This window comes from Carlito syrichta, unplaced genomic scaffold (genome assembly GCF_000164805.1).
Source record: "Carlito syrichta isolate Samal-C Ts95f unplaced genomic scaffold, Tarsius_syrichta-2.0.1 Scaffold314525, whole genome shotgun sequence".
Taxonomy (NCBI): Eukaryota; Metazoa; Chordata; class Mammalia; order Primates; family Tarsiidae; genus Carlito; species Carlito syrichta.
Window position 1 is genome coordinate 404,197 of NW_007258621.1, and position 27,965 is coordinate 432,161.

General features: G+C 37.6%; 1 protein-coding gene across 7 annotated transcripts in view; it reads left to right on the forward strand.

The window, feature by feature from the left end:
• The window catches only part of TAOK3 (TAO kinase 3), a 90,230-nt gene that overhangs the window by 27,378 nt on the left and 34,887 nt on the right, over positions 1-27,965 (forward strand). For 4 of the 7 annotated variants that reach the window (XM_021719334.1, XM_021719332.1, XM_021719333.1 and 1 more), the window contains 5 exons: positions 2,050-2,143; positions 3,203-3,284; positions 13,466-13,633; positions 16,301-16,507; positions 27,600-27,734. In XM_021719334.1, coding sequence (XP_021575009.1) covers positions 2,050-2,143; positions 3,203-3,284; positions 13,466-13,633; positions 16,301-16,507; positions 27,600-27,734 — 686 coding nt within the window. Of the gene's footprint in view, positions 1-2,049; positions 2,144-3,202; positions 3,285-13,465; positions 13,634-16,300; positions 16,512-17,982; positions 18,008-23,441; positions 23,476-26,978; positions 27,359-27,599; positions 27,735-27,965 lie in introns of those variants that run through there. The other 3 variants (XM_021719335.1, XM_021719337.1, XM_021719338.1) reach the window with 2 other exon arrangements.

Sequence of the window (27,965 nt, forward strand, 5' to 3'; positions counted from 1 at the left end):
TGAGGCTCCAACTCAAAAAAAAAAAAAAAAGTTAATGTTCCTATAATACTAGTACCTATTTGGTAAGTATTAAAGTATTCTATTGAGAGGTCAAAAACAATATTTGTAGAATTGTAGATTATCATATTCCAGAGATACAGAGATCATTTCAGTCACAACTATAAGTCCCTCCAAAACGAATAAGTGTAGTTTTCTTTTGCTTAAGTGCTGCAAATGACTTAAAGTTCACTGTTTTTCAACATTGTACATTTTGGTTTTGGTTTTGTTTTGTCACTACTCCAGCTGTTCATAGACATTTTCTATTATTGAAAATGTCTTCCCTGTAACTACTATCCTTAGCCTTGTATTATTCCTTAACACTGCATAAAAGAAGCCAAATTTGTCATTTTAAAAGTGGTTAATACCTTTACTTAAAAATTAAGATACTCTAATGAAACTAGAGATCAGATTATGAATTAGAAAGTGGATCTATATGAAAACTCCATTAGGGTAAGCACGGTAGAATAAGATGGTAATTTATTTTCTATGCCATAATAATTAATAAATAGCATAAAATTAACTGTACTCAGAACTACAGTCGTGTTTCTTTTCTTTGTTTCACAAATGGGGCACCTAATAAAATGTAATCAATTTATAATTTTGTTACAAATTCTGGGGGAATAAATAAAAGGCTAAGAGTTTTCAGGTTATAAGATCATGTGCTCTTACAGTTTCTAATTTCTTTTGAGAGGAAGGGTTGTGTGACTATGTAGATACAACACGTGAGCATATGCCACATGAACAGTTTGCCCAGGGGATGCTAGAGAAGTTCCAATAAAGAGATGGTAGTGGGCTTGGGTAGAGTCAGTCCGCTATTAAATACCTGTCTCTAGTTTCTCTTTAGACTGGGATGGACCAGACCCTCTTTATTATTTATTCTCCCTTAACCCCTACCCCTAGTAGTTCTTTGGCCTGGATGAGCCATCAGACAGTGTTTACTAAACAGAATTATCTTATCTCCCATACTATGTTAGTGATGTTTAAGATGTTCCACTTGAGCCAGTTGTAGTGGCCCATGCCTGTAATCTCAGCACTTTGGGAAACCAAGGTGGAAGGATCACTTGAGGCCAGGAGTTCAAGACCAGTCTGGGCAACATAATGAGACCCCCATCTCCACAATTTTTTTTTTAATTAACCCAGTATATTGACTCGTACCAGTAGTACCAAATACTTAGGAGGCTGAAGTAGAAGGATCCTTGAGCCCAGGCATTCGAGGCTGCAGTGAGTTATGATTGCACCACTGCACAGAGTGAGATCCTGTCTTTAAAAAAATTCAAAAACATGGCCGGGCATGGTGGCTCATGCCTATAATCCCAGCATTTTGGGAGCCAAGGTGAGAGGATTGCCTGAGCCCACAGGTTCAAGACCAGCCTGGGCAACTTGGTGAAACCACATCTCTACAATAAACCAAAAACTTAGTCGGGCATGGTGGTACATACCTGTAGTTTCAGCTACTTGGAAGGCTGAGGAGGAAGGATCACCTGAGCCCAGAAGGTTGAGCCCCGGCCGTGAGCATGCCACTGCACTCCAGCCTGGGTGACAGAATGAGATTCTAACTAAAATAATAATAATAATATAAAAATTAAAACAAGCAAACAGAGATGTTCATTTCTCAGTATATTTTTTCTTTATTCTGTTTTGCTTTCTGAATTTTTTAAATGAACATGTATTTTTGAATTATAACACACATGCAGAGATGTTTATGCCTAACGTGGGAAAATATCCAAAAGCCAATTTTTTTGAAGATATATGAAAAAAACGAGAAATTTTTCTTTGACTATTTTAAAATGGGTTCTATTAGGAGCTTTGCCAATGTACATTAAATGACCGACAACTTCTTCTGAATGGCTATCCTGGGCCGACCTTAAAGATTAAATTAAGTGGATTATGTGGCATGATGACAATAATAAGCTATTGATTTAGCTGCAAAGCTTTGCTTATAGTTTCTTATTTCTCTATCTGCCTGATTTCCTTCAAGAACTGCTTTATCGTGTTTCTTTCCTCTTCTAGCGGAACGGAAGCCCCCCCTTTTCAACATGAATGCAATGAGTGCCTTATATCATATTGCCCAGAATGATTCCCCAACGTTACAGTCTAACGAATGGTAAGACTCTACTATCATTTTAACTCTCTAAGAAAATCACATGTATTTGACATTTTCATTAATTGCATTTTAAATATCTAACCTAGAAAGCATTTCATTCCTTCATTTTGTGTTACAAGTGACACTGATGCCTCACTAGCATCAACTATCTATACACACGCATAGACACACACAAACACACACACACACACACACACACACACACACAGATTTATCTATTTCAGCCCTCACCATGGCTTCACTATATTCTAATGTGTCTAGTAACTGAAGGGGACATGCCTTGCCACCTTCCTAACAAGTCTAGTCTCCCAAGTCATGATGGTCTTGTATTGATCATCTCAGCTCTTACCATTTCTCAGCAGAGATAAAGTGCACTCTCTGATATCATTATTTTTCCAGTTGTCTGTCTCTCTTTTTTTTACTTTATGTATATTTAAATGTGTTGACTGAATATATACTATCTAGTCAGAAGATGTATTGTTTCTTGCTGAAAAGTATGACGTTTCTATAACTATTTGGGCCACAAGAGTTATAAAAAATGGGGCAATTTTAAAATAGTGTGAACAAAATGGAATTTTCAAGATGATAAGTATTTTTATTCAGAAAGCCTATTCCTAGCTTCTCCCTTCCTTATGCTTCACATTTTACTCCCTTGCTATGGATTGTAGGTGGTAGAGGAGTTAACAAATGATAATGAAGAACATAGACTTCAGACTATGAGAACTGTTGTCTTTGGAGAGAATAATGTATATAAAACTATTTTATATAAATATAGTACTTTTGTTCTCTGATATATATTATGATTTGACCTGATTTCTTTATATATTAAGACATATTTGTATGTTGACTAACTTGAATCTGTGTCCTCACTCCTTATTTAAAAGAATTATTTTTAGATACTGTAACTTGAAAATGGTCCAGTTCTCCCAATATTCCAAAATATTTTGTTTTAAAAATCTCCTAAAATGCAAATTTTTCTCTTGAATGAAAATTGTTTTAAGTAACCAGTGTGCTCTCCAGTCCCTGATTTTATGTTCTTTCATGTATTTGCACACACAGGACAGACTCCTTCAGGAGATTTGTTGATTACTGCTTGCAGAAAATACCTCAGGAAAGGCCGACATCAGCAGAACTATTACGGGTAATTTTTCAAATTTATATTTGAGGAGGGGGATTTCAAGTCATGTTATAATGGAATATAGTAAATAATTCCTGTGACAGTTCATCATGACAAACTGGCTTAGAACGTGCTGCCTTGTCATTTATCCAGAGATTGTAGCTAAGCATAGAAATAGTAAGATTATTGCAATGTATGTGCTATATATTCCCTGTGGATAGTTTTTCTGTATCTTTTCCTTTTTTTTTCCCCTCCTGCCTCCCTCTTTGCCTAATAACAAAGGATATTTCTCCTTGTTGCTGTGGTCATCATTGGGATGTTCCTGAGCCTAATATCTGCAAGAGCATTAATCTGGTGTTCTCAGGATAGTCTGCCAATAGTTCACATGCCAGTTCTGGAATTTTCGGTTAGGTTGTCGCCAAATCTTCAGACAGTGAATATATAGTATAACTATTTTAAACAGACATTTGCATAGCATTATGTCATACATGTAAGTGACAAGAGTACCATGTTAACTGCATTTATTTGATTTAAACACCACATTTCTGAGCATCTCTTCATGTAATATTTTACTGTATACTTTATAAACAGGCAGTGTGTTGCTTCAATATCAGTGTAGTATGTGGGAATCTTCTACAATATCAACATCTTCTTTTATTTGGCATAAAATATGCCAGAGTTCTTTGACTTTTTTTGTATGTTTTTGTTTGTTTTTTTCATCTTTTGAATGGGTAGATTTTTGTTATAGAGCAGTTTTTTTGTTTTTGTTTTAAGAAAAACTCAGAAGAGTTATATTCTTTAAATGTGTAAAGCTTAAAAATGTCAACTGCCTTTATAATTGAAGAGCACCTTGGCTGGGTCACAAGTTCTTGGTTTACATTTTCTTCTTCTTAGACCTCTGTAAACATTGTTCTATTGTTTTCTGGCTTTGAGTGTTCCTGAAGCGGTAGATCTGAAGCCAACTAGTTATTCCACCTAAAAGCAAGTTTTTTATTTTAGTGGGTAGCAGGCCAATGGGAATATGATATAAGAAGCACCAGGGCAAAGGACTGGACCTTGTTCTTTATTGTAAGATGTTCACATGTTCTAGACATGAACTGCTTTGTATACCCTAGCCCCACATTTCTTTAGGAAAAAATAGCAACCAGTACAAAACATTAGAAACACATCATAATACACTTAATACTTTAAAGTAGGCAGATTTTTTTTTTTTAAAAAGACACAAAAAGCACTACCATAAAAGGAAAAATGAATAAATTTGGGTTGTATTAAAATTCAGGGGGAAAAACCCAAGTAAGATACTACAAAGATTCAAGGATAAAATTTTAAGACTACCAGACAATGAAAGGATATAAAAATTAAGTGGGCAGAAATAAAGAATTGGAAGAGGAACAAACATAGCAAAACTTGAAAATCACATTACAAGCAACAAACTAATATAATCAACCAACTTATTTAGGGTTTTTTCAGTAGTAGATAGGCTTAAGGAAATAAAACAAAATTAAATGCAAAAAAATAAAGTTCTAAAGATGAGTATAAAGAAAATCATACATTTGGGAAGCAAAGGAGATCTAATATATGCTATCCTATTATTCCTGAAAAATAAAACAAAACACATAGAGCAGAAAACATTTAAAGATATACCTGAAGAAAACTTTTCTGGAAATAAATGTTTGCTCTTTCTTTGATTTGACTTGGTCTTTATTTTATTTGGTGGTCCAAATCAAACGGGCCCACTATTTATTCAACATATATTTACTGATCATCTCCTGTGTTTCAGGCGCTATTCTAAGCACTGAGAGGCCAGGTACAGTGGCTCATACCTGTAATTTCAGCACTTTGAAGGCCAAGGCAGGAGCATTACTTGAGCGCAGGAGTTCAAAACCAGCCTAGGCAACATTGTGAGACCTCTTCTCTACAAAAAAAAAAAAAAAAAATTAGACTGAGGCAGAAGGATCACCTGAGCCCAGGAGGTCAAGGCTGCAGTGAGCTGTGATTGTGTCACTGTACTCTAGCCTGGGCCACAGAGTGAGACCCTGACTAAAAAAAAAACAAAAAACCCCAAAAACAATAAAAAATGCATCTAAACACAGAGAATACAGTAATATACAAGAAAAAGATAGTCCCTGTCCTTGTGGAACTTATAATGAGTTAGTAAGAAAATAAGCATATAACGCCAGGTGGTAGTAAATTCTTTGCAGAAAAGTAAATCAGGGACAAGAATCAATACTGACAGGAGCTTCTGTTTTAGGTAAGGAATTAGGGAAAGCCTTTCTAAGGAGGTGACATTTAAGCAGAGCCCAAAAGAGGGGACCATGAAACTGATCTTCAGTGATCAATAAATCATATCCTGGTGAAGTTCTTGAACTCTAAGGATAAAGAAAGATGTATACAAGCAGACTGAAAAGGCTTATTTTGGGGTAGAAAAACCAGTTGGCTTCAGACCTGCCTCTTCAGGAATACTCAAAGCCAGAAAACAATAGCAAAATGTTTACAGAGTTCTTAGGAAAAGAAAATGTAAACCAAGAATTTGTGACCCAGCCAAGGTGCTCTTCAATTACAAAGGCAGCTGACATTTTCAGGCCTCACAAATTTAGGCAATGCAACCCTTCTGAGCTTTTCTTTTAAGTATTTCTCAATAACAAAATCCAGCCAATCTAGAGATGAAACAAAAAGAAGAAAAAGAGAGGAAGAGGGAAACAGGAAGGCAGGCAGGCAGGAAGAATGAATTAGGGGCTGGAGGAACTGATGGTGAGTATTGAATTTAAAGTGGACCCCAAGCCAGATAGGGTGATCTGTAGTCCCAGCACTTGGGAAGGCCGAGGCAAGAGGATTGCCTAAGCCCAGGGGTTTGAGACCAGCCTGGGAAACTTGGCGAGACTTTGTGTCTACAATAAATCAAAAAATTAGCCAGTTGTTGTGGCACGTGCCTGTAGTTTCAGCTACTCGGAAGGCTGAGGTGGGAGGATCGCCTGAGCCCAACAAGTCGAGGCTGTGGTGGCTGTGCACTCCAACCTGGGCAACAGAGTGAAACTCCAACTAAATAAATAAATAAATAGATAGATAAATGAATGAATGAATAAAAATGGACTCCAGAATATCTATTTATTTATTTTATATAGCTAAAGAGACTTGAATTCTTCATTTTAAATCTGTAGCACAAATATCAAAAGGCAAAAATATGGTAAAGGGCAGAACATGAAAAGTCAATTTCCTTCGCATTCCAGGCCCCCCCTCTGGTGCTAACAACCACTGCCAACTCTTATGCTGCATGTCCTTCCAGAAAAATTGTATGCATGTGAAAGCAAATATCATTTTTATTTTTGCGCAAATAGTAGCAAACCATAAAAACTGTTCACCTTGATTTTTTAATTTTGCTGTACAGTGTCTTTAAGATATTGTTTTATGTTACTAATTGCATTCTTTTTATTAATTCCGTAATATTCTCAGATGAACCATAATTTGCTTAACCAATCCATTTAGGATGTTTCCAGTCTTTTGCTATTACAAACCATGCTGCAGTGAATATCCTTGTATGTATATTGTACCTATATAAGAATATTTTAAGAATAAATTCTGTCCAGGTGAAATGGCTCATGCCTATAATTCTTTGGGAGGCTGAGGTGGGAGGATTGCTTGAGGCCAGGAATTCAAGATTAACCTGGGCAACATAGTGAGACTCCATCTATACAAAAATATGAAAAATTAGTTGGTGTAGTCCTAGCTGCCCCAGAGTTTTAGGCTGCAGTAAGCTTACAAGACAGAGAAAGACCCTAACTCTAAAAAAATTTAGGAAGGGAGGAAGGGAAAGATTCCTATAAGAGAAATTGCTCATCACTGTGGATTTTTAATTTAAATAGATACATTTTTCTCACTGTAGTTTTGTTTCTCATTATGAGATAGTCAGGTATCTTTCATATGTTGAAAAGCCATTTCTATTTGCTTTTCTACGAATTCTCTGTGATCTTTGTCCACTTGTCTATCGAGTTGTTGATTTTCACTTATTAATTTACAATAGATCTTGGGAATATTTGTTTACATGCTTTTTTTAATTATAAAGATGTGGGGTGCAGTTCAGGGTTAGGTATACAAATGTTGATTATGCAGGTACCCTTGTTGATGAGGTATGCCCCTCCCTCCCCTAGCAGTTTCCCTCAACTGCCAATCCCACCCACCTCCACTGACAGTTTCCCACTACTGCCAGTCACTTTCTTATAGTATTATTGTTCAAGGTCCAATTATGAGTGAGAATATAAGGTTCTTTGTTTCTGTGATAGATCACTGACTGTGATCGACTCTAAATCCATCCAAGTTGCTGGAAAGTCCATCTGTTTGTCCTTCTTTATGACTGCATAATATTCCATCGTGTATATGTACCACATTTTTTTTATCCAGTCCAACTTTGATGGGCTACATGGTTGGTTCCATGTTTTTGCTATTGTGAATAGAGCTGCAACAAACATATGTGTGCAGGTATCTTTTTTGTAGAATGATTTGAGTTCCTCTGGGTGTATTCTCGATAGAGGAAATGCTGGCTCATATGGAAGGTCAATTTCTAGTTATTTCGGATACCACCACACTGTCTTCCAAGAGATTGTACTAGTTTGCATTCCCACCAGCAGTGTAGAAGCGTTCCTTTTTTCTCCATATCCTCACCAGCATCTGTTGTTGTTTGTTTTATTAATGATGGCCATTCTTACTGGGGTTAGGCGGTATCTCAGTGTGGTTTTGATTTGTATTTCTCTGATGATGAGTGAGGCTGAGCACTTTTTCATGTGTCTGTTGGCTGCACGTATGTCTTCTTCTGAGAAGTGTCTATTCGTGTCTTTTACCCACTTTTTAATGGGCTGTTTGTTTTTTTCCTTTTGGCGCAGTTGAGTTCCTTGTAGATCCTAGATATTAGGCCTTTGTTAGACATACAATTGGCAAATATTTTTTCCCATTCTGTGTGCTATCTCCCTGCTCTGTTGATGATTTCTTTGCAGAAGCTCATTAGTTTGATGAGGTCCCACTTGTCTATCTTATTTCTTAAGGTATGGGCATTTAGTGTTCTGAATAGGAACTGGTTGCCGGTTCCAATTTCCATAAGGGTGTCTCCTGCATTTTCTAAGACTCTTATAGTTTGAGGTTTTATGTTTAGGTCTTTGATCCATTTAGAGTTAATTTTTGTGTATGGTGATAGGTAGGGGTCTTGTTTCAATCATCTGCATGTGATCAGTTTGTTTTTTGTTATTGTTGTTGTTATTTTTTGAGTTGGAGTCTCATTCAGTCAACCAGGCTGCAGTGCAGTGGTACAATCATGGCTCACTGCGGCCTCTACCTCTTGGGCTCAGGCAATCCTTCTACCTCAGCCTCCCAAGTAGCTGGGACTATAAGGTGTGTGCCACCATACCTGGCTACTTTCTAAAACATTTTTTATAGAGATGTGGTCTCACAGTGTTGACCAGGCTGGTCTTAAACTCCTGGACTCAAGCAGTTCTTCTGCCTTGGTCTCCCAAAGTGCTGGGATTGCAGGTGTGAGCCACCACTCCTGGCCTCATTTTGATGTTCTTTATGCCAGGCTTTTTGTAGGGAGGAGGTGAGTGGAATTCTTATAGAAATTTGTTATATAAAATTAGGTAGAAATTCAACTTTTTTGCCAAGTTGGCTATCTACTTATTACCAAATATGTGTCAGTCATTTATCTTTTCCTCACATTGTCTTCCTGACATTAATAGCATGTTCATGTTTAATTCACTTAAATATAGAACTAAGGAAAATCATTGAAATGATTAAATAACAGATGAAAATATTATGAAAATCAACAACATAAAAATAATAATGTAACTGGAAAAATTTAGGGGCAGGAAAAAAATATATGCACTAATTTTTCTATCTTTCAAAGTAGATGGACAATAATATTTCTTAAATTGAACTATATAGTTTTAGAAAAGTAATTTCAATCTTTAAAGCTTTTCATGATCTTTTTTTTTTTAAGTATCCTTTAGAAACAGACAACTCTTTTGGTGAACAAATTATAACTAAAGTTAAGCAAATCTTTTAATTCAGTCTTTTTTAAAATTCCGTTAAATTCAAGTATACCTTATATAATACCATTCCCTTGTAAAATTAGATCTAGATATTCATTGCTCCAAGAGGGAAAAAGAGAGAGAAAGATGATGTCTAGAATGATATTCTATATCTATTATTTATTTCTGGCTTGTGGAATTTGGGGTGATTTTACTTTGCTTTTCTTATGTATTTTTCTGTATTATTTGAATGTTGAAAGTAAGCATATTTTCCAGAACAATAAAATTGTTATTTTAAAAGATCTGAGGACCTTTTCATTGTAGGGGTTTGGAGAACAGTGGGCATTGGAAAACAGCGACAAGATAGAATTGCAGGTAGAGAATGTAGAGGTGTGGAGACAGAGGCACAGAAGTGTGAAATGGGTGCATAGTATTAGATCACCTAGAATGTACTATGCATAGGAAGGAAGAATAGGAATGACTAGATGTGAACATAGAAATACAAGCAAGAACCTGGCTGTGAAAGACCAGACTTTATGCAAGAAGCAGTGAGGTATTCTTAAGATCTTGAGTGTATCCGTTTTTCAAAAGCTTTAACAGGTAAGAATTTAATTCTCTCATGTAACAAGTTCAGGACATTGGAAAAGCAGATGTTATAAGCCTTCTAGAACTCTAAGCAGCTCAACAATGTCATCGTTGTCCCAAGCTCTTTCTCTCTTTCTTCTTCACCATCCTTAACACATGGCTTTTATCTTCTTTGTCACAAAATGACTGCTGCATGGTCAGGACTCAATTCTTTATTCCAGGGAGGAAGAAGGGGAGAAAACAAAGGGTAAAGCACCTTCTCCTCATGTTTCATGCCTCTTTATTCTAGAAAATGAAGCCCTCCTCAGGGATTTCTGCCTGCCTCTCATTGGCCAGAACTTGGTCACTTTGTTATTTGTAGCTGCGAAGAAGACGTGGGTACAGTTTTTCACTTTCTTTTTTTTTTTTGAGTTGGAGTCTCACTCTGTCGCCCAGACGAGTGCGGTGGCGGCTCCCGGCCACCGCAGCATCCACCTGCTGGGCTCCGGCAATCCTTCCGCCTCAGCTTTCCGAGTAACCAGAATGACAGGCGCGCACTACCACGCCCGGCTAATTTTTGATTTATTGTAGAGATGAGGTCTCGCCAAGTTGCCCAGGAGGGTCTCAAACCCATGGGCTCAGGCAATCCACTCACCTCGGCCTCCCAAAGTACGGGATTATAGGCTGAGCCACCGAGCCCGGCCCAGTTTTTCACTTTCCAGTGCTAAAGTAGGCAAGGAAAAGGAAGAAATGGGGGATAAGTGGCCTCTACGATCTGTAGCAGCGAATGACATGATCAAACCTGTATTTCAGAAAGATAATCGTGGTAGTAAAACACCAGAAAATAATGCCCCCCCCCCAAAAAAAACCCTGAGTTGTGGCCCTAGTTCTTCTACTAGTTAGCTGTGGAAATCACTTAACTTCTCAGGACCTGGATTTTTTCACCTTGAAAAAGAAAATTTTTAGGGTACCTGATCCTAAACCAGGTGAACTGAGGACCAGTGGGAGGTCCAAACTTCACCTGTATGTAGACCACATATATACCTAATCCTGGCTTGTACCCCACATCTTTAAAATAAAATATTTTTTAAAAGAAAAATAAAATGTTCTAAAAGCCATTCCTGCTCTAGATTCCGTGATCCTACATCATAGCCCAAAATTTACTAAAAACTGATTTGCTCTTGTATAATTGCAAGCTCTATAGTAGCCAAATGATTTACTTTCTTCCTCACTTTCTCATCCTTGAAATGTGCAGACTACACTTGCTTCTGGGAATGGTATTTCGTTTTCAGAAAGGGCTCTTCACAGAGGAAGAGATAGTTTATAAAAGCAAGAGCAAAAGCCATAATCCCTCTGACAGCAAAATCCGAATGAAGAACTACAAGACACATAGATTGTTTTCTCATGAGAGTTCTGTGCTTCTTTTATATCTGTTTAAATTATAAAGAAATTAAGTTCATTCCATCACTAAAGCCTACTACATTATATCTCATTTTCCCAGTATCTTCAAATTATAATTTTACATAAGTGGATTTTCTACATAACTGAACATTTTCCTTTAAAAAACAAAACCTTTCACTTTTGACCACTTTGCTGTGGTGATCCACTGAAATACATGATGTGCTTTCTACCTTCTTAAGGGGAGCGTAATTTCACTACTTGATGGTTCACAGACAGTGTTTTGTGAACTCTTGAAGCATAACAGGGGCTGTATAAAGGGGCATTTGCCCTTTTGCAAACTATCCCACAAAGCTCTGCTCATTTTTGTTTGGTTGGTTGGTTGTTAGGTGTGTTAGTTATGAAATTGCTCTCTCTTTCTCTGCTGTCAGGCTCAGAGAACTTACGAAGGATACTTCTTTTTTCAATGGGTAACCCTACCTCTAACATCTCTCAGTCCTTTTATTCTCCCATTCTTATTCCATCTTTCAAACCTGCTGGGGGCTAAGAAACCAAGAAACCAGAATATTTGTTAACAATCACTAATAATACTGAAAGTGAGGGATGTTTATATCAAGAAGAGTTTGTGGACTTTGGAGCAGTTGTTTTCTTTCCTCAGAGACCCTTTCCCCTTATTTCTGGCTTTATAGCTCTTTAAAGGAGAAATGCAATTGCCAGAATTTTGATCTCTGGATAAAGTAAACAACTGCCATATCTTCAAGCATACACTATATGACCACAGAAGTACAAAACAAAATATACACAAATCTGTTTCTCAAAGGGTAGTGTGGGCTGGTGGGATGATTGAAACAAGTTATAATAAAAATAGATTATTACTCTGTTTTTGCTTATATATAGTTTCAGGTTTGAAAAGCAAAAGTCTGTGTGCTACTATTTAAAGTTCTAGTGATTTTTATTACTTATATGATAAAGAAAACCTCAAAACTTCTCATATGAAAGTATGCTCAACACCACTAATCGTCAGGGAAATACAAATCAAAACCACAATGAGATTTCACCTCATACCTGTTAGAATGACTACTATCAAAAAAGAAAAGATGCCTCAAAAAATTAAAAATAAAACTATTATAAGGCTCAGCAATTTCACTAATACCTGAAGGAAATGATTGCAAAAATACCTGTGCTCCCATGTTCATCACATAATTATTTACAATAGCCAAGATAAGGGAACAGCCTAAGTGTTCATTGATGGATAGTTATATGTGTGTGTGTTCTGCCTTAAAAAAAAAAGCTTTAAAAAAGAAAGAGATCCTGCCATTGCAACAAAGATGAACCTAGAAGACAAAGAAAATACTGCCATGATCTCATATATGAAATCTAGAAAACAAAAACAAAACACTCAAATACATAGAAATAGATTATAACAGTGTTGGAAGAGCCGGACTCGGCTCAGCCTGTAATCCCTCGCCTTTGGGAGGCTGAAGTGAGTGGATTGCCTGAGCCCGCGGGTTCGAGACCCGCCTGGGCAGGTGAGACCTCATCTCTACAATAAAATTAAAAAATTAGCTGAGCGTGGTAGCGTGCGCCTGTAATTCCAGCTACTCGGAAGGCTGAGGCGGAAGGATTGCCAGAACCCAGCAGGTCGGGGCTGCGGTGGCCGGGAGCGGCCACTGCACTCCAGCCTGGGCAACAGAGTGAGACGCCAACTCAAAAAAAAAAAAACAGTGTTGGAAGGGTTGGGGAAGCAGGAGATGGAGGTCAAAGAGTACAAAGTTTCAGTGATGTAAGATAAATGAATGTAGAGATCTAATGCAAAGCATGAGGATTATAGTTGCTAACATTGTATCCTGGAAATTTGCCAAGACGGAAGATTTGTAGGTACTTTTGCCACAAAACAGTAACTACGTGAGGTGATAGATATGTTAATTTGATTGACTACAGGAATCATTTCACTGGGTGTGTATCAATACAAATATAAAAATTTTTAAAAGAATCTTCATGTGAACTCTAGGGCTATGTCCACAAAATAAGACTTGAGGAAGAAAAAAGAAACAATCTTTGTATGAGATATATGCAACGTGGAAGGATACATTGACAGGAAAATCATATGTTGTTATTTCTGTAAAGTCCATGGAGCTGTTTTATGTTTCTCTATTTACTTTTACATCTATATACTGTCCCTAAAAATATGTTTCTTTATTATCAGTTTGATTTTTTTTTTCCTCCCTCAATCAGCATGACTTTGTTCGACGAGATCGGCCACTACGTGTCCTCATTGACCTCATACAAAGAACAAAAGATGCTGTTCGTGAGCTAGATAACCTACAGTACCGAAAAATGAAAAAAATTCTCTTCCAAGAGACGCGAAATGGACCCTTGAATGAGTCACAGGAGGACGAGGAAGTAGGTTCAATTTATTTTACCAGGCACTTACAAAGTGCCTACTATGCGAAAAAGTTATGGACTGGGCGCTATGAAAAACTTTCAGAGATAAAAATGTAACTGATGTACTCTGCCTTAAGAGATATAAAGGGTCACAGAAGAGACATTCATAAAATAACTCCTATATAAAACAGAGTATGAGAAGTGCCATAGAGGTATATCACAATTGCAGGGGTCCATAACTGGAAGAAAATAGGTCTGCTGCTGGGATTAGAGGACATGATGTGGATGGGTTTTGACAAATGGGCATAGGGCATTTCAGACTCAGAAAGGTGCTGTGCTTTAGGAAGATTATCCTGCAACAGAATATAAGATGGATTTGAATGGATAACATCCTGGATAATAGTCCATGGAAAAGATAATAAGGACAGCATCAACGGGAATGGGAGAAAAGGGTACACTTTTGAGAAACATTGTAGAGGTAGATTTGATAATACATGGCATCTCTTTGAAAATGAGTGATAGATGAGGAGGAGTTTAAGGTGACTCTGAGCATTGGAACCTGAGTGGCTAGGAGTATGTCAATACCAAACAGACAAAAAGATTTAGGGCGAAAGAGCAGGTTTAGGATGATTTTGGTTTGGCACCTATTGAGTTTAAGGCCTTGGCATCATATACTATTGACATATGAGGGGGGACCCAATTTATTTATAAAAACAATAGCGCATTCGTTCTTAAATGTTTAAACTTGAGTCACCTTCAAAGTACTCTCCATTTGATGCAATACACCTGTCAAGATGCTTCTTCTACTGCTCAGAACAGTTTTTGAACTCATCAATTTTGAGACCTTTTAGTGTTTCTGCTGTTTTTTGTTTCACCTCTTCCACATGGGCAAAACATTTCCTTTTGAGGCCTTTTTTCATTCCAGGAAACAAAAAAAAACATTACTCAGGATGAGATCAGGTGAATAAGGAGGGTGGGGCATGGGAGTCATGACTTTTTTAGTCAGAAACTGCTGAATACTCAGTGTGGTATGGGCAGGTTGATTGTGTAAATCACCCAAGAAAAGGGTCAATGCATTGAAAGAATCTCCACAAAAAATTCTCTGAAGCCAAACAGCCTTTCACAATAACACTAGCTGGTACACTTGATGCCAATGGGTTCCTAGAACACTTTGCCAAGTGGAGGGAAAGCCTATACTATAAGGAGCTGCCCTCCAAAAAATAATTCTGTTTTTTTCTGGGTCCTCCATGGTAGTAGACAGATGGAAGTTTTCAATTAGGGCATCCTTTATGACCTTAGTAAAAGCAATTTTACATGACTCAGTAGAACAAATAGTAAATTGCTGTGGGTTGTGGAATAAATGGGAGATGAGAAAGTAGAAACGGCAAGAGCTAATTAAATTAAGACTCAGAAATTTGGTTAAGAAGGAGAAAAGAGAAGGCAGCATGTAGAGAGGTCCATAAATATAGGGCAGGCTTCTTCATCTTTCCATGCAGAGAAGATGGAGCCAGGACAGAGGCAGAGGCACCAAAGACAGGAGAGATTTAGCTAAAGAAACAGGGTTTCAGAAAGCATATAGAACAGTAACAAGAGTATTAGCGTAGGAATTAGCTTTGAACAACAGAAAGGGCTCCTCATCCTCTACAGCGAAATAAAAAGGAAGAAATGAATGTATTTTAGCTTTTTAATAAAAAGAAATAAAATAAAATTATTTTATCAATAATTATTAAAAGGAAGACTAGAAAACGGCACCAAACTATAAAATATCTTGATTGCTTGTATAGTCATGATTCCCTTAAATTGGAAAAGTAAATCTATTACAAATATAATATATTATCTACCATTTTATATTACCTAATGATTTCTTATATTGACATGACAAGGTAACAATTCATTAAAGTTATATGTGTACAGTATGGTTCTTTGAAAACAGGGTTTATTTGTAACTAAGTTGATTTAATTATATTATTTAATCTTATATCAAAAGCTATCCCACTGTGATGGATAAATTATATGTTCTGATTATTTTACCACTTTTCAAATAGTAGTCTTTGGACCAGTAGTGATGAATACCAGTATTATTTAACAGATATATTTAATAAGATTACAGAGATAAGCGTGATAGAATTGCTTGAGGGAGGCAGAATTTAATTACCTGTCCAGGGCAGTAGAATTAATATCCCTGCTTAGGTATGAAGTTACTCAACAATGACTTGCAGAGGCGCATATTGCTTGTCAAATCTCTGAAAACTCTTTCCACTCTAGTTTCAAGTGACCACTGCTGCATTTGCAGATATCCTGGAGGTCACCTGTTCAGTGGCCAGCAGTCTTTCTGTAGCACCTTGATGTTCCCGAAGGTCTCTTTTAAACCTGGCCCGATTCCGCTTACTGAATAGCAACACGATCCTATGATAGTTGTGTATGACAGGAAAAAGCCCCGGGATCACAGCATTTGGAGCCTTATGACCCATGTTCAGAATGGCCCCTGGGGAAGGCACAGAAGTGAATTTGAGATGTCTGAAAATGGTGGGGGAGTAGTGAAGCCACTACATAAAAAGTTCATCTTTGTAGATTGGCACAAAAGCAACTTGGCACTGCAAAATTGAGTGTGCTTAATAGCTTAGTCAATGGATTGGTGTTTTATCTCCAGGCATTTTTTTGAACCCCAGTGTCATGTTTTTATAGGACAGCGAACATGGAACCAACCTGAGCAGGGAAATGGACAGCCTAGGCAGCAACCATTCCATCCCAAGCATGTCTGTGAGCACAGGCAGCCAGAGCAGCAGCGTGAACAGCATGCAGGAAGTCATGGACGACAGCAGCTCTGAACTTGTCATGATGCATGATGATGAAAGCACAATAAACTCCAGCTTCTCTGTGGTGCACAAGAAGGTAGGTTTCATGGTCCCTTTCACAGCGCAAGGCTTTGTCAATCAGAGCGAAGCCGGTTCAAGTCACTTCGCTTCCAGGCACTTTAGTTACCTTTTTGCAGCTGAAATGTGGGACAAACTCTGGCACTTACAGTTTTCTTTTTTTCTTTTTTTTGAGTTGGAATCTCACTCTGTCACCCAGGCTGAGGTGCAGTGGCACACTGCCACCATAGCCTCAACCTGCTGGGCTCAGGTGATCCTTCCACCTCAGCCTTCCAAGTAGCTGGAACTGCAGGCACGCACCACCATGCCCAGCTAATTTTTTTTATTTATTGTTGAGATGAGGTCTCGCCAAGTTCTCCAGGCTGGTCTCAAACCCGTGGGCCCAGGCAATCCTCTTGCCTCTGCCTCCCAAAGTGCTGGGATTATAGACATGAGGCACCACGCCTGGCCAACAGCTTTCTTGCAGTAAAAAAGTAATGAAGGACTATGCAGGCTACATCTGTGCCTGTTCTTCATCTTCCTCTCTCATTATACTGATGTTCACTGTCATCAGTAAGTAAAAATAAAGAAAGAATCCGGTAAGTCCTTCTCTAAAGCAGTTTCTTTAATGCTGTAGACCTTCAAAGCATCCTGAGTTTCACCTCTTGATTGTGCCCTTTTAGGAATGTACCCTTTTAGAAATATGCTCTTTCAGAAATGTTTCTTAATCTATAGTCCCAACATACTATTTGTTTTAGAAACAGTTTCTATTCTGCTGTTTCTTGGATTTATTATTTATAATTATTCTAGATTATTATTATTTTTAGAGACAGGATTGTACTCTGTCACCCAGGCTGAAGTGCAGGTATATGATCATAGCTCACTGTAACCCCAAACTCCTAGGCTCAAGCAATCCTCCTGCCTCAGTCCTCCTGCTGTAGACCCCCACCATCACACCTGGCTAAGTTTTTTAATTTTTTTGTAGAGACAGGGTCTCCCTATGTTGCCCAGGCTAACCTGAAAGTCCTAGCCTCAAGTGATCCTCTTGCCTCAGCCTCCTAAAGCACAAGTATTACGGGCATGAGCTACTGTGCCTGGCCTTTAATATTTTGACTTTTGAATGAATCTGTTTTTTATTTTTGTTGTTCTCCAATTAGAGATCCTCATCTTATACAATCCTGTGATGACTCATAAGTTGGAATACTTAATGGAAAATATGAAAAAAAGTTAAAATTTCTCTTAAAGCAACACTACAAGTATTTTGCAGAATTAACAATAATTCTTTGAGCAATTCTCTAAAAGTATTTTGAGAGACCTTAGGTAAATAGTCTATGATACTGAATTATAGAAAAGGATCCCTTACCATTTTTTTTCTGATTAAATATATGTGAGGAATTTATTGACTTATTTTAGTGAGTGGCAGTGGGCACATTCTAATTCCAGTGAGAGAGCATGTTTAAAAATTTTCTTCATTTAGACTTCTCTTGACTATGCTTTTTTTCTTAGGAGGAAAAGAAAGTGAAACAAGAAGGGAGAAAGGGTGGGAGAAAGCATATTGGTGCCCAGTCATGAGTATTGACGGGATTCACATTTATTTTCTGGAATCGATGAACTTATTCGTTTATTCAGATTTTGGTGGTGATCTCTACCATGTGCCAGGAACTACTGTAGACCCTGCAGATAGAGAGGAAATAAAACAGGTATGGTGACTTAATGGAGCCTGTCATTTACAGGAGAGATTAAACATATAGTCACACAAATAACTATATATGAGAATATAATTATGAAACTTTCTCTGGGTACAGGGAGGGCTTAATCTAGCAGGGAGTAACAGAAAACCTATCTGATGAGGTGGCACTTAAGTGAAAACTTCAAAGACAAGTAGAAGCTAACTGTAAGAGATGGGGTGAGTCAGAAAGCTACAAGTACAAAGACCCTGAGATAAAAAGAGCTTTGTATGGTCAAGAAAGAGAGGAAGGCCAGAGAGGCTAGAGCTTGGCAAACTATGTGGACAATACACTGGGACCAGAGAGACAGCAAAGGACACAATTTATCAGGAAGCCATGGAAACTGTTTGAGGAAAGGAGTAATATCAGACAGATGCAGAAATCTACTAAGAGTTCACCATTGACAGCTGGTCCCCTTTGAACTTGGGCAAGTGGTTGTGTATTTGAAGAGTAGAAAAGGTTTGGTTTTGCTGGGCTATCGTTTTGGAGGAAGTTATCATGGATGCTGACAGGCCTGGCTCTTTTCTTTCTATTACCTCTGGGGTTCCATGGGTATAGGGAACCAAAGAAGAAGAATTCAGTTGCATCATTTTACTCCAGAACTTACGTGGGCACCCAGAATTAGAAGATACTACTGCATAATCAATAAGAAAGAAGGCCCAGGTCTAGAACTCATTAGGGGTTTTAATTTTAATTTTGGCATGCTGTTGTAGAGCTACCTTGTGATAATACAGGTCTTTCAATACTTTTTTGTCCCTGATGTAATCACTTAAGAGTAGATATAATTTATATTCTGAAATAGAAGGTAGCTGTATTTGATCCACAAAAAATATATGTCAGGAATAATTTAAGTTATATAATGTACTCCTATCTAATTATGAAATATATAGAGGAAATATGATGGAAGTATATCAATACATATTTACAGATAAAACTTTGAATGAGTTAACTTTAAAATATAAGCAGGCGAATAAAAAAGAATGAAGTCATGTTCTTTGCAGCAACATGGATGCAGCTGTAGGCCATTATTCTAAGTGAATTGACACAGAAACAAAACCAATACCACATATTCTCACTTATAAGTGGGAGCTAAACACCAGTATGGGGGGGATAGGAGCAACTGATAAGGGGGATGACATTCCTAAAGAGGGAAGGGAGCAGGACAAGGGTCGAGAAACTATCTGTGGAGTACCGTGTTTGCTGCTTGAGGAATGGGGTCAATAGAGGCCCATATTTCACCATCATACTATGTACCCACGTAACAAACCTGTACACGTCTCTCCTAAATCTAAAATAAAATATAAACCAGGCACAGTGGCTCACACCTGTAATCCCAGCACTTTGGGAGATGGAGGCGAGAGGACTGCCTGAGCTTAGGGGTTCGAGACCAGTCTGAGCAACATGGTAAGACCTCGTCTCTATGATAAATCAAAAAATTAGCCGGGTATGGTGGCTGACGCATGTCTGTGGTTCTAGCTACTTGAAAGGCTGAGGGGGAAGGGTCACCTGAGCCCTGCAAGTCAAGGCTACAGTGGCCGTGAACGTGCTACTGTACTCTAGCCTGGGTGACAGAGTGAGATTCCAGCTCAAAATAAAATAAAATCTATATATATCAGCTAGAAAAATGGAATATATAATATATGAAAACTTAATGTTAAATACAGTATATCTTCATGAAATTCATTTAGCTCTTATGCCTGATTTTAAAAATATGTTATCTTTAAAAACAATATAAATTTAAAATTATTCATAATGTTTATATTGATTGGATTACTCAGGACCTAAGACTTTTTCACATGGGAACATAAATGAAATAGGATCTTAAACTCTCCATAGGAAAAAAAAAATTGTGAGTCAGAGTCTTACTCTACTGCCCAGGCTGGGATGCAGTGGCATGCTCATGGCCACTGCAGCCTTGACCTGCTAGGCTCAGGGGTTCCTTCTGCCTCAGCCTTCCAAGTAGCTGGAACTATAGGCATGCAGCACCATGCCCAACTTTTAAATTCTTTTTGATTTATTGTAGAGATAAGGTCTCGCCAAGTTTCCCAGGCTGATCTCAAACCCCTGGGATCAGGCAGTCCTTTCACCTCTGCCTCCTACGGGCATGAACCACCAAGTGTGACTTCAATAGAAAATTTTGCATATTGAATTTAGGAATGAGGAAACTAGTTTATTCTTCTGTTTGCCATCATTCGTTTTATTTTACTTTGGACAAGTTACAACCTTTCTGGGCCTCAATTTCTCCATCTGTAAAATTGAGATTTGTTCTGTATGATTTCAAAGGTTCCTTCCAGGTCTCAAATATGTACTTTTATTCCTGTAATCTTTAAGGCAATTCTCACCCAGGACAAGGTCTACTTTTATCTCTTATATTATGTATTTGAATTCCACTTAAGAATTCCCTTGAAAGGTTTGTTTGTTTGTTTCTAAAAGTCATTGCCCCGTTCAGTCCATCCTTCTCCAACCAGATGAGATGGTACCTACACTAAATTACATGTGGCTATGGATAACATCCATGTCACAAGTTGGATTTTCTGGGAAGCAGAGCTGAGACAGTTTAGCCTGCATGATTTTTTAAATTAGGAAATTCTCTTGGGATCAACCCTCTGGGAAGGAGGAGAGGGATGCAGTGTTGGGCAGAGGGCAAAGGTGAACTAAGATCCAATGGCAGCCTCAACCAACTCCTCAGACAGCCCTGGACCTAACCAGCTTTTCAGAGTAGTCCAGGCTGGGTAGAAATAGCCAGAACTTCATACCCCAACCTGGGTCAGTAGCTGAATATGGGCAACCCCAGAAGGTTGTGGACTCAGGCAGCACTGCTCTATGCAGCAACATGATCCCTAAAGGAGCCAGCAGCCAAAGACAGTTGCCAACAGCACTCCTGAGCAGTTGGGACAGCAAGTTCTTCCTTACAGGGACATCTGGGTGGTGGATTTCTGAGTCTATTTTATCATGACTAGAATGTATAAATTACTTTAGGGCAAGGACTATGCCTTGTTCAGCACTATATCCCCAATACCTAGAGTAGTGCCTAGCCCAGCAGAAACACTCAGTAAATAACTACGGAATGAATGGACGGACCAACAACAACAACAAACAGGGAATAAGCTAATTACCAAATACTAAACATCATGTTATTCTGGTTCATTGAACATAATGGAGTAAAAGGGTTAAATAATCTCAAAGTGTTTAGTAGAATTTCTCCACTCAAGCACAGTGGTTCACGCCTGTAACCCCAGCATTTTGGAAGGACAAGGTAGGAGAATTGCTTGAACCCAGGAGTTTGAGGCCACTCAAACTGAGCAGCATAATGAGACCTCGTCTCTACAAAAAAATCAGCTAGGCATGGTGGCATACACCTATAGTCCCAGCTACTTGAGAGGCTGAGGTGGGAAGATCACCTGAGCCCACGAGTTTGAGGCTGCAGTGAGCCATGATTGTGCCACTGCATCCTAGCCTGGCATACAGAGTGAGACCCCTGACTCTAAAAATGAAGTTAATAGAATTTCTCCAATAATAATAATACCTAATATAATCAGAGCATGCTTGGTAAATACCAAAATATAATAATAAAGGTGAGAAATTGTTTCTCCTCTTTGATTGTTATAATCAAGCAAACATGTCTTAAATTAGCCAGAGCGTAGATCTGAAACATTACCATTTTATATAGAAAGCAAATTCACTTTTAAAGGCCATGTGTAACTAGAGAGAGCATGACTTGCAATTAATGGCTCTACATCCAAAATAAAGATGCCCTGATTTTAGCAGGACAGTTCTATCATCACAGATCAAGCCCCCAAAATGTAAAGTGGGACACTGAAAATTTTCCTTCGACATCAGAATTTCAGGTTACTTCTTTCTTTCCCAGGCCCTGAAGGGATCCTAATCTAATCTTCTTTTGAGCAAGAATGATTTGATAAGTCTAAAAGCATATTCTGACAAAATTAATTTTAGGTACTTATTTTTTTTCCCCTGGCTGGTGTTGCCATACTACTTTTTCCAATAACAAGAATATCACCGAATCTCTAGACTGGTAGTTCCTCAAGAATCTCCCTTTACCTACAGTGTCTGTTACATAGTAAGCACTTAATAAGTGTTTTGTGAACTAAATTGAAGGTGGACTTTTTTAGGACACCACTCTACACCTCAATTCTTGATTATTCACAAATGACTCTGGAGCAAACTTTTAATCCAGATATGTTGTCATCTGGTTTGCTTCTGAGCCACCATTCTACTTTTTAAAACCACTGTGAAAATAGCAGTAGCAAACAGATTTTAATATTGTCTTAAGTAACAAAGTCTGTTGTTAAAATTCATCAGTTAAGGGCCAGGCGCAATAGAACATGACTGTAATCCCAGTACTTTGGGAGACTGAGGCAGGAGGATTGCTTGAAGCCAGGAGTTTCAGACCAGCCTGGGCAATATAGCAAGACCCCATTTCCATTTAATAAAAAAAAAAAAAAGCCTGTAGTCCCAGCTTACTCAGACTCGGGAGGCTAAGGCGAGAGAATCCCTTGAGCTCAGGAGTTTAAAGTTATGGTGAGCTATTGTCACACCACTGTACTACAGCCTGGATGACAGAGTGAGATGCTTTATCTCTAAAAATAATAATAATAAAATAATAAATGTATCCATTAAAAGGCATACCTTTATTAAAAGTGTGCTAAAGTCTAACCTTTGCTGCTGCCTTTTATTAGTATAGATCATAAGACTTTAATATATTAAAGGCATTATTCTTTAATCAGTGTTATTTTGGGTATGCCTCATGAACTCCAGTCATAATGGCCCCTTTCTGGGAATTATTTGGAAATATATATATATATGTTGTGTGGGACAACACTTTATTCCATAAAATAGAGTAAGAGTGCCAGAAAACATTTTTTAAATCATTTTGCCCTAACTCCACTCCTAACATTGACCCTTTCTATTAGTCAATGTTAGTTCTGTTTTTCTCCCTTCTTTAAAAAAAGAACAGCTTTCACTATTTTCCAGGGAGGAAAAAAGAGAAATGTCCTTGAGGGAATAGGATGTTCTAGTTTAATTTTCACTTGCTTCAGTGACCTTTCCTATTATTTTTGCTGAACAGAGGGCCGAATTCTTTGACCCTCCAACTCACTTTGGCAATGTAAATTAACATATGAAGGTAATGTGTCTTAAACACAACAGTCATACAGCACCTCTCTTAGCGTCTTTATCCTCAGCCTTCTGCTACTCATCTTTTCTCTCCAACTCTCCTTCCAGGTTAAGAGATCCTTTTTCATCTTCTCCTCCCCTTCCTCCAGCCCCAGCTGTGATAGCTACACCTGCTTTGACAGTGTATTTAATAATTTTGAAATGAACAAAACAAAGGAGAGATGGTGGGTTTGCTGATCCCTTCTCCACATTGTGAAAAGTGTGGGAGTCTATAAAAAGGCTTCTCGCCACCAGATAAACACCATTTTTAGATACGCCCCCTCCCCCCATTGCGTAAAAGTATGCTGGTATATGTGTCACTATTTTACGACTTAAAGTACAGAGTGGCAAGTTTTTTTGAAATACAAATTTGAATTCTGTTAAATAATCCAAGAGAAAATGTAATTTTCTCAAAATCTCCTCAGACCTATATGCTTCCACGTGTTTATTCAGCAAACATTGACTGAATGCCTACTAAGTATCAAGCACTGTGCCAGGTGCTGGGGAGACTGGATTTTTCAAACCACATTTACTGTGCCTTCAAAAAGCCCACAGTCTCATGCAGTGATAGACAAGCAATCATGATGAGTGCTGTGATAAAGGTAAACCCAAAGCATATCAGAATCCAGAGGAGTGGCTTTCGGGGTTAAAGTCAAGGCAAGTGACTACACCATGAATTTGCATTTCAGAAGCATGATAGTCGGATACTTAAGGGAGATGCTTCTACATAAAACTAAAGCCCCCTGTCCAGGGTATGAGAGTAAACTTTGTGTCTCATACTTCACATACTTTATTATATAAAAATTAAATTATTTTATTAAAGATTTTAGACAAACAATATGACAGTTTCTTTTTTAATCTGAAGAAGTTTATTTTTTATGATCAAAGACTGTTGTAAGTTTACCAGGTTAATATAAACTTACTTAAAACTGGTTCCCAATCACACTGGTATTTCAAGAAACTATTTTGTTTGCTCCTGGATGCTAATGTTTTAAAGATAAATTATAACCAAGCCATATATTTTGTTTTGTTAAAGTAGCATATGATATTTGTTCTTAGTCTTCTAAAGTTATTCTTCAAAGATTTTGACCCTCTCGTAATCATTTGTAAATAATCTACATCCAGTGCCTAACTGCATAAAATAGCAAATTGAACTTTCCCATTATTACTCTTTAGATGTGTGCAGTTCAGAAACTCTGGGAGCCAGGCACAGTGGTCATTTTCAAGGCTATTGCTACTGGTAGGAGCAACATAATTCACAGACAGTGTACTCACTAAAGCTGATATTTTGATTTGTTTAGGCTTACTTGTCAAGTCACATTCCCCTCATTTTTAAATGACTTCATTAAGTTGTCTTTAGAGTCGTGGTCCTGTTTTATGCAATGGAATTGAATATTTAAAATTTCATTTTCTGATGCACTTGAAATGAATGTCTACTGTTAAACTAAAATTTTGTCCCCCCCTTTTTTTTTGGTGGTCTTTTGCATAATATTTGAAGACTTTTATTGATGATAATCTGTTACAAAACTGCTCTGGAAAACTAAGTATTATTTTATAAAAGGAAAGAAAATTACGGAAAAGCAAAGAATTATACTGTTAGTGTTATTATCTTTAAAGTTAATTAAAATTTTGGACCTATTCTTTCGACTAGCTTCTAACATTATTTTTAAAATATATTTTAGTGGATTATTTGATTATCTATGTGTCAGTTAAATCAGTGTCACTTAGAATTTTAACTTTTCCATGGCATTTCAGTATTCTTAAGTTTAATAAACTTAGAAAATATAGTGTGCAGCTTTTAATTTGCTAAACAGAGTCTTAAACCCAAAGCACTAATTTTTATCAGAGATAAAACAAACTAATAAAATTATACATATTTGCTCATAAATAAGATTTATTTTGATCTGTTGTGTAGATGGTGTGAATTCTAGTGTCACCAGTTGTTTTTGTAAATCAGGTTATTGTAATTTGAAACTGAGCTGTCCCCACATATTTGAGGTTTCCCTCTCAGTCTAAGTACTTAATAAGTTAGCCAACTAATATTCACCAAAACTACCTGTTATGGCCTCCTATAAAACCACAGGCTCTACCTAGTGTTTCTCTCCCGATTGCTGGCATCTAAAAGCTGCTTGCTTTTCTTGGACTGTAATATTAAGTTCAATTTCAGACATTTATGTAATTCATTAGTAAATATGTAGTAATGTAAATGGTAGCAGACCCCAGTACCTTCCTCTTTATAACCTTACACCTAGTGCATGAATCCCAGTTACACCCACATAATCCCTATTTGCCTATGAAATAAGAGTCCAGATTTTTCAAGACGTAAGGTAGAAGAATTTTAACTGACCCGTCAAACATTTTCTTATGTTTTAAAAACATGGGTTAAGAGACACACTTTGAACCCATAACACAGCCTAATAAAACTTTCTGCAATGATAGAAATATTCTATATCTGCACCATTCAATATGATACCCACTAATTACGGCTACTGAGCATTCGAAACATAGCTGATGTGACTTAGGAACTGAATTTTGCATTTTATTTCATTTTAATTTATTAATTTTAGTTTTTATTAAAATAGTCACATGTAGCTGGTGGCTATCTTGTGGACAGCACAGCTGTAGAACATTCCTTGAATTTGATGTATAAGCCCTCAATGGGGTGCATGATTCCAATCCAGGTGAGGTGAGGTCCAATGGGAGGCCCAAACTTCACCTTATGTACCCAATCCTGACTTGTACTCTACATCTTTAAACTAAAAAATAAATTTTTTTTAAAAACCCTCAATGACAAGTTTATTAAAAATTATTTCATTATTTGAACTACGATACATAAATTGAAAAAAATTTCTAAACTTAGATGGAATGATAGATATCTTCCCAACATATCAAAAAATGTATATTTATAAAAGGAAAAAGAAAATCAGTCCAATGATAAATGAATCTTTGATCTTGGCTTTTACATTAAAATCTGGATGTAAAATTTAATTTCCCTCAAGGAATTTATGTGTTTTGAGTTTTCAAAATGATAGACTATAATAATATTTTGTATTTTCTAAACCTCTTTACATTTTTTTGTTAAAAGAGCAGTTATTTGAAAAATTCAGGAAATTAAGGACAAAATGCAAAACTGATTTCTCACAAATGGTTTCTCCTAAAACCCTAGGGAAATAAGGAATTAATTTTTCCTTCCCCATCCTGAACATGTATATTTAAAAATCCCCATAGTTGTATATGTTTTTGAACCGCAAATTACTATAGTATCTTTTTGTTCTGAAGGGTTATAGCTACTTAATGACTGACCACTTCATTTTATATAAAGAGGAGCATCGTCCTTTGAAAGCATTTTCCCCTTTAAAAGTCATTTCAGTTGCATTTAAGAAACATCCATTATTATCCTTCCAGGGAATGCTATTTTTCACTGAGCATTAGAATAAGATTAATCATCTTTGCCTATCAAGAACCATAAGCTTGATTAAATCAGTCAAGGACATTAAATTCCAGCTTTACTCACTCTGGTGACCATACTGATGATGAGTTGAGGAAGAATTTATGGAAGTATCATTTGGTTAAAATTGTATGCCTGTCCCTTTAAATCTAAAAAAAAAACCCTTTCAGAAGCTGTAGAGAGAAGGTGCTAGAACTGTGTACGATCATGACTGGAAAGCAGGATCCCTCAGTGACTGCCGAATCTTCCCAGCACAAGATAGAGAGGCAGTTCAGCACAAGCCTACACTGATTCTAGGCAGAACGATGATCCTACCGAACAGATCTCAAATAAAATTAAATTGAGAAAGCAGATCTTTCAAGGGAATGAGGCGGAGGCTCGCTTTTATGTTAAAAGCCACCAGCATCCTCCTTGCTAGACATGGACATGACATTTTTAAAGGAATTATTTGGTTACAGCGTTTTAAGCAAACTGTTCTAAGGAGTCTGTACATTGCATTGTTTTTTCTATTCTTTTTTTCTTTTGCATATATGTAATTCTGGAGGTAAAGAAAAAGCCTGCCAGGGATTCAGAAGGCATCCCACTAGCGATCAGCTGACATTCCTAACTGAAGGCTGCAATGTGTTGCTTATTCATTTTGTACCGTGGGAGCTGCGGGGACTAGCAGAGAGCTAAACTATGCATTTCAAACAGCAGTGCTTGTGCAGAAAGAGGGGTGAGAGAGAGGCAGCCGGCGAGGAAAGAGCACAGCTGGACTTTCTCCTTGTTTTTATCCATTTCTGCAGGATCATGTATTCATAAGGGATGAGGCGGGCCACGGCGATCCCAGGCCTGAGCCGCGGCCTACCCAGTCAGTTCAGAGCCAGGCCCTCCACTACCGGAACAGAGAGCGCTTTGCCACGATCAAATCAGCATCTTTGGTAAGCAAACACCCCTCTACCCACCTTCCCTTCCTTCCCCTCCTCCCCATCTGGCAGCCTCTCGCCCTCCCTGAGCCTCTCTCGGCTTCATGGATGGGAGGGAAGGAGTCAAGAATGTTTTCTCCTTCCTGATAATTTTATTCATTTTAGAAAAAATCTGTTGGCATAGCAACCTGATCTCAGATATTTTAGCATTGTCTATGGCATGAAAAAAAAACCTTTGTGTGTGTG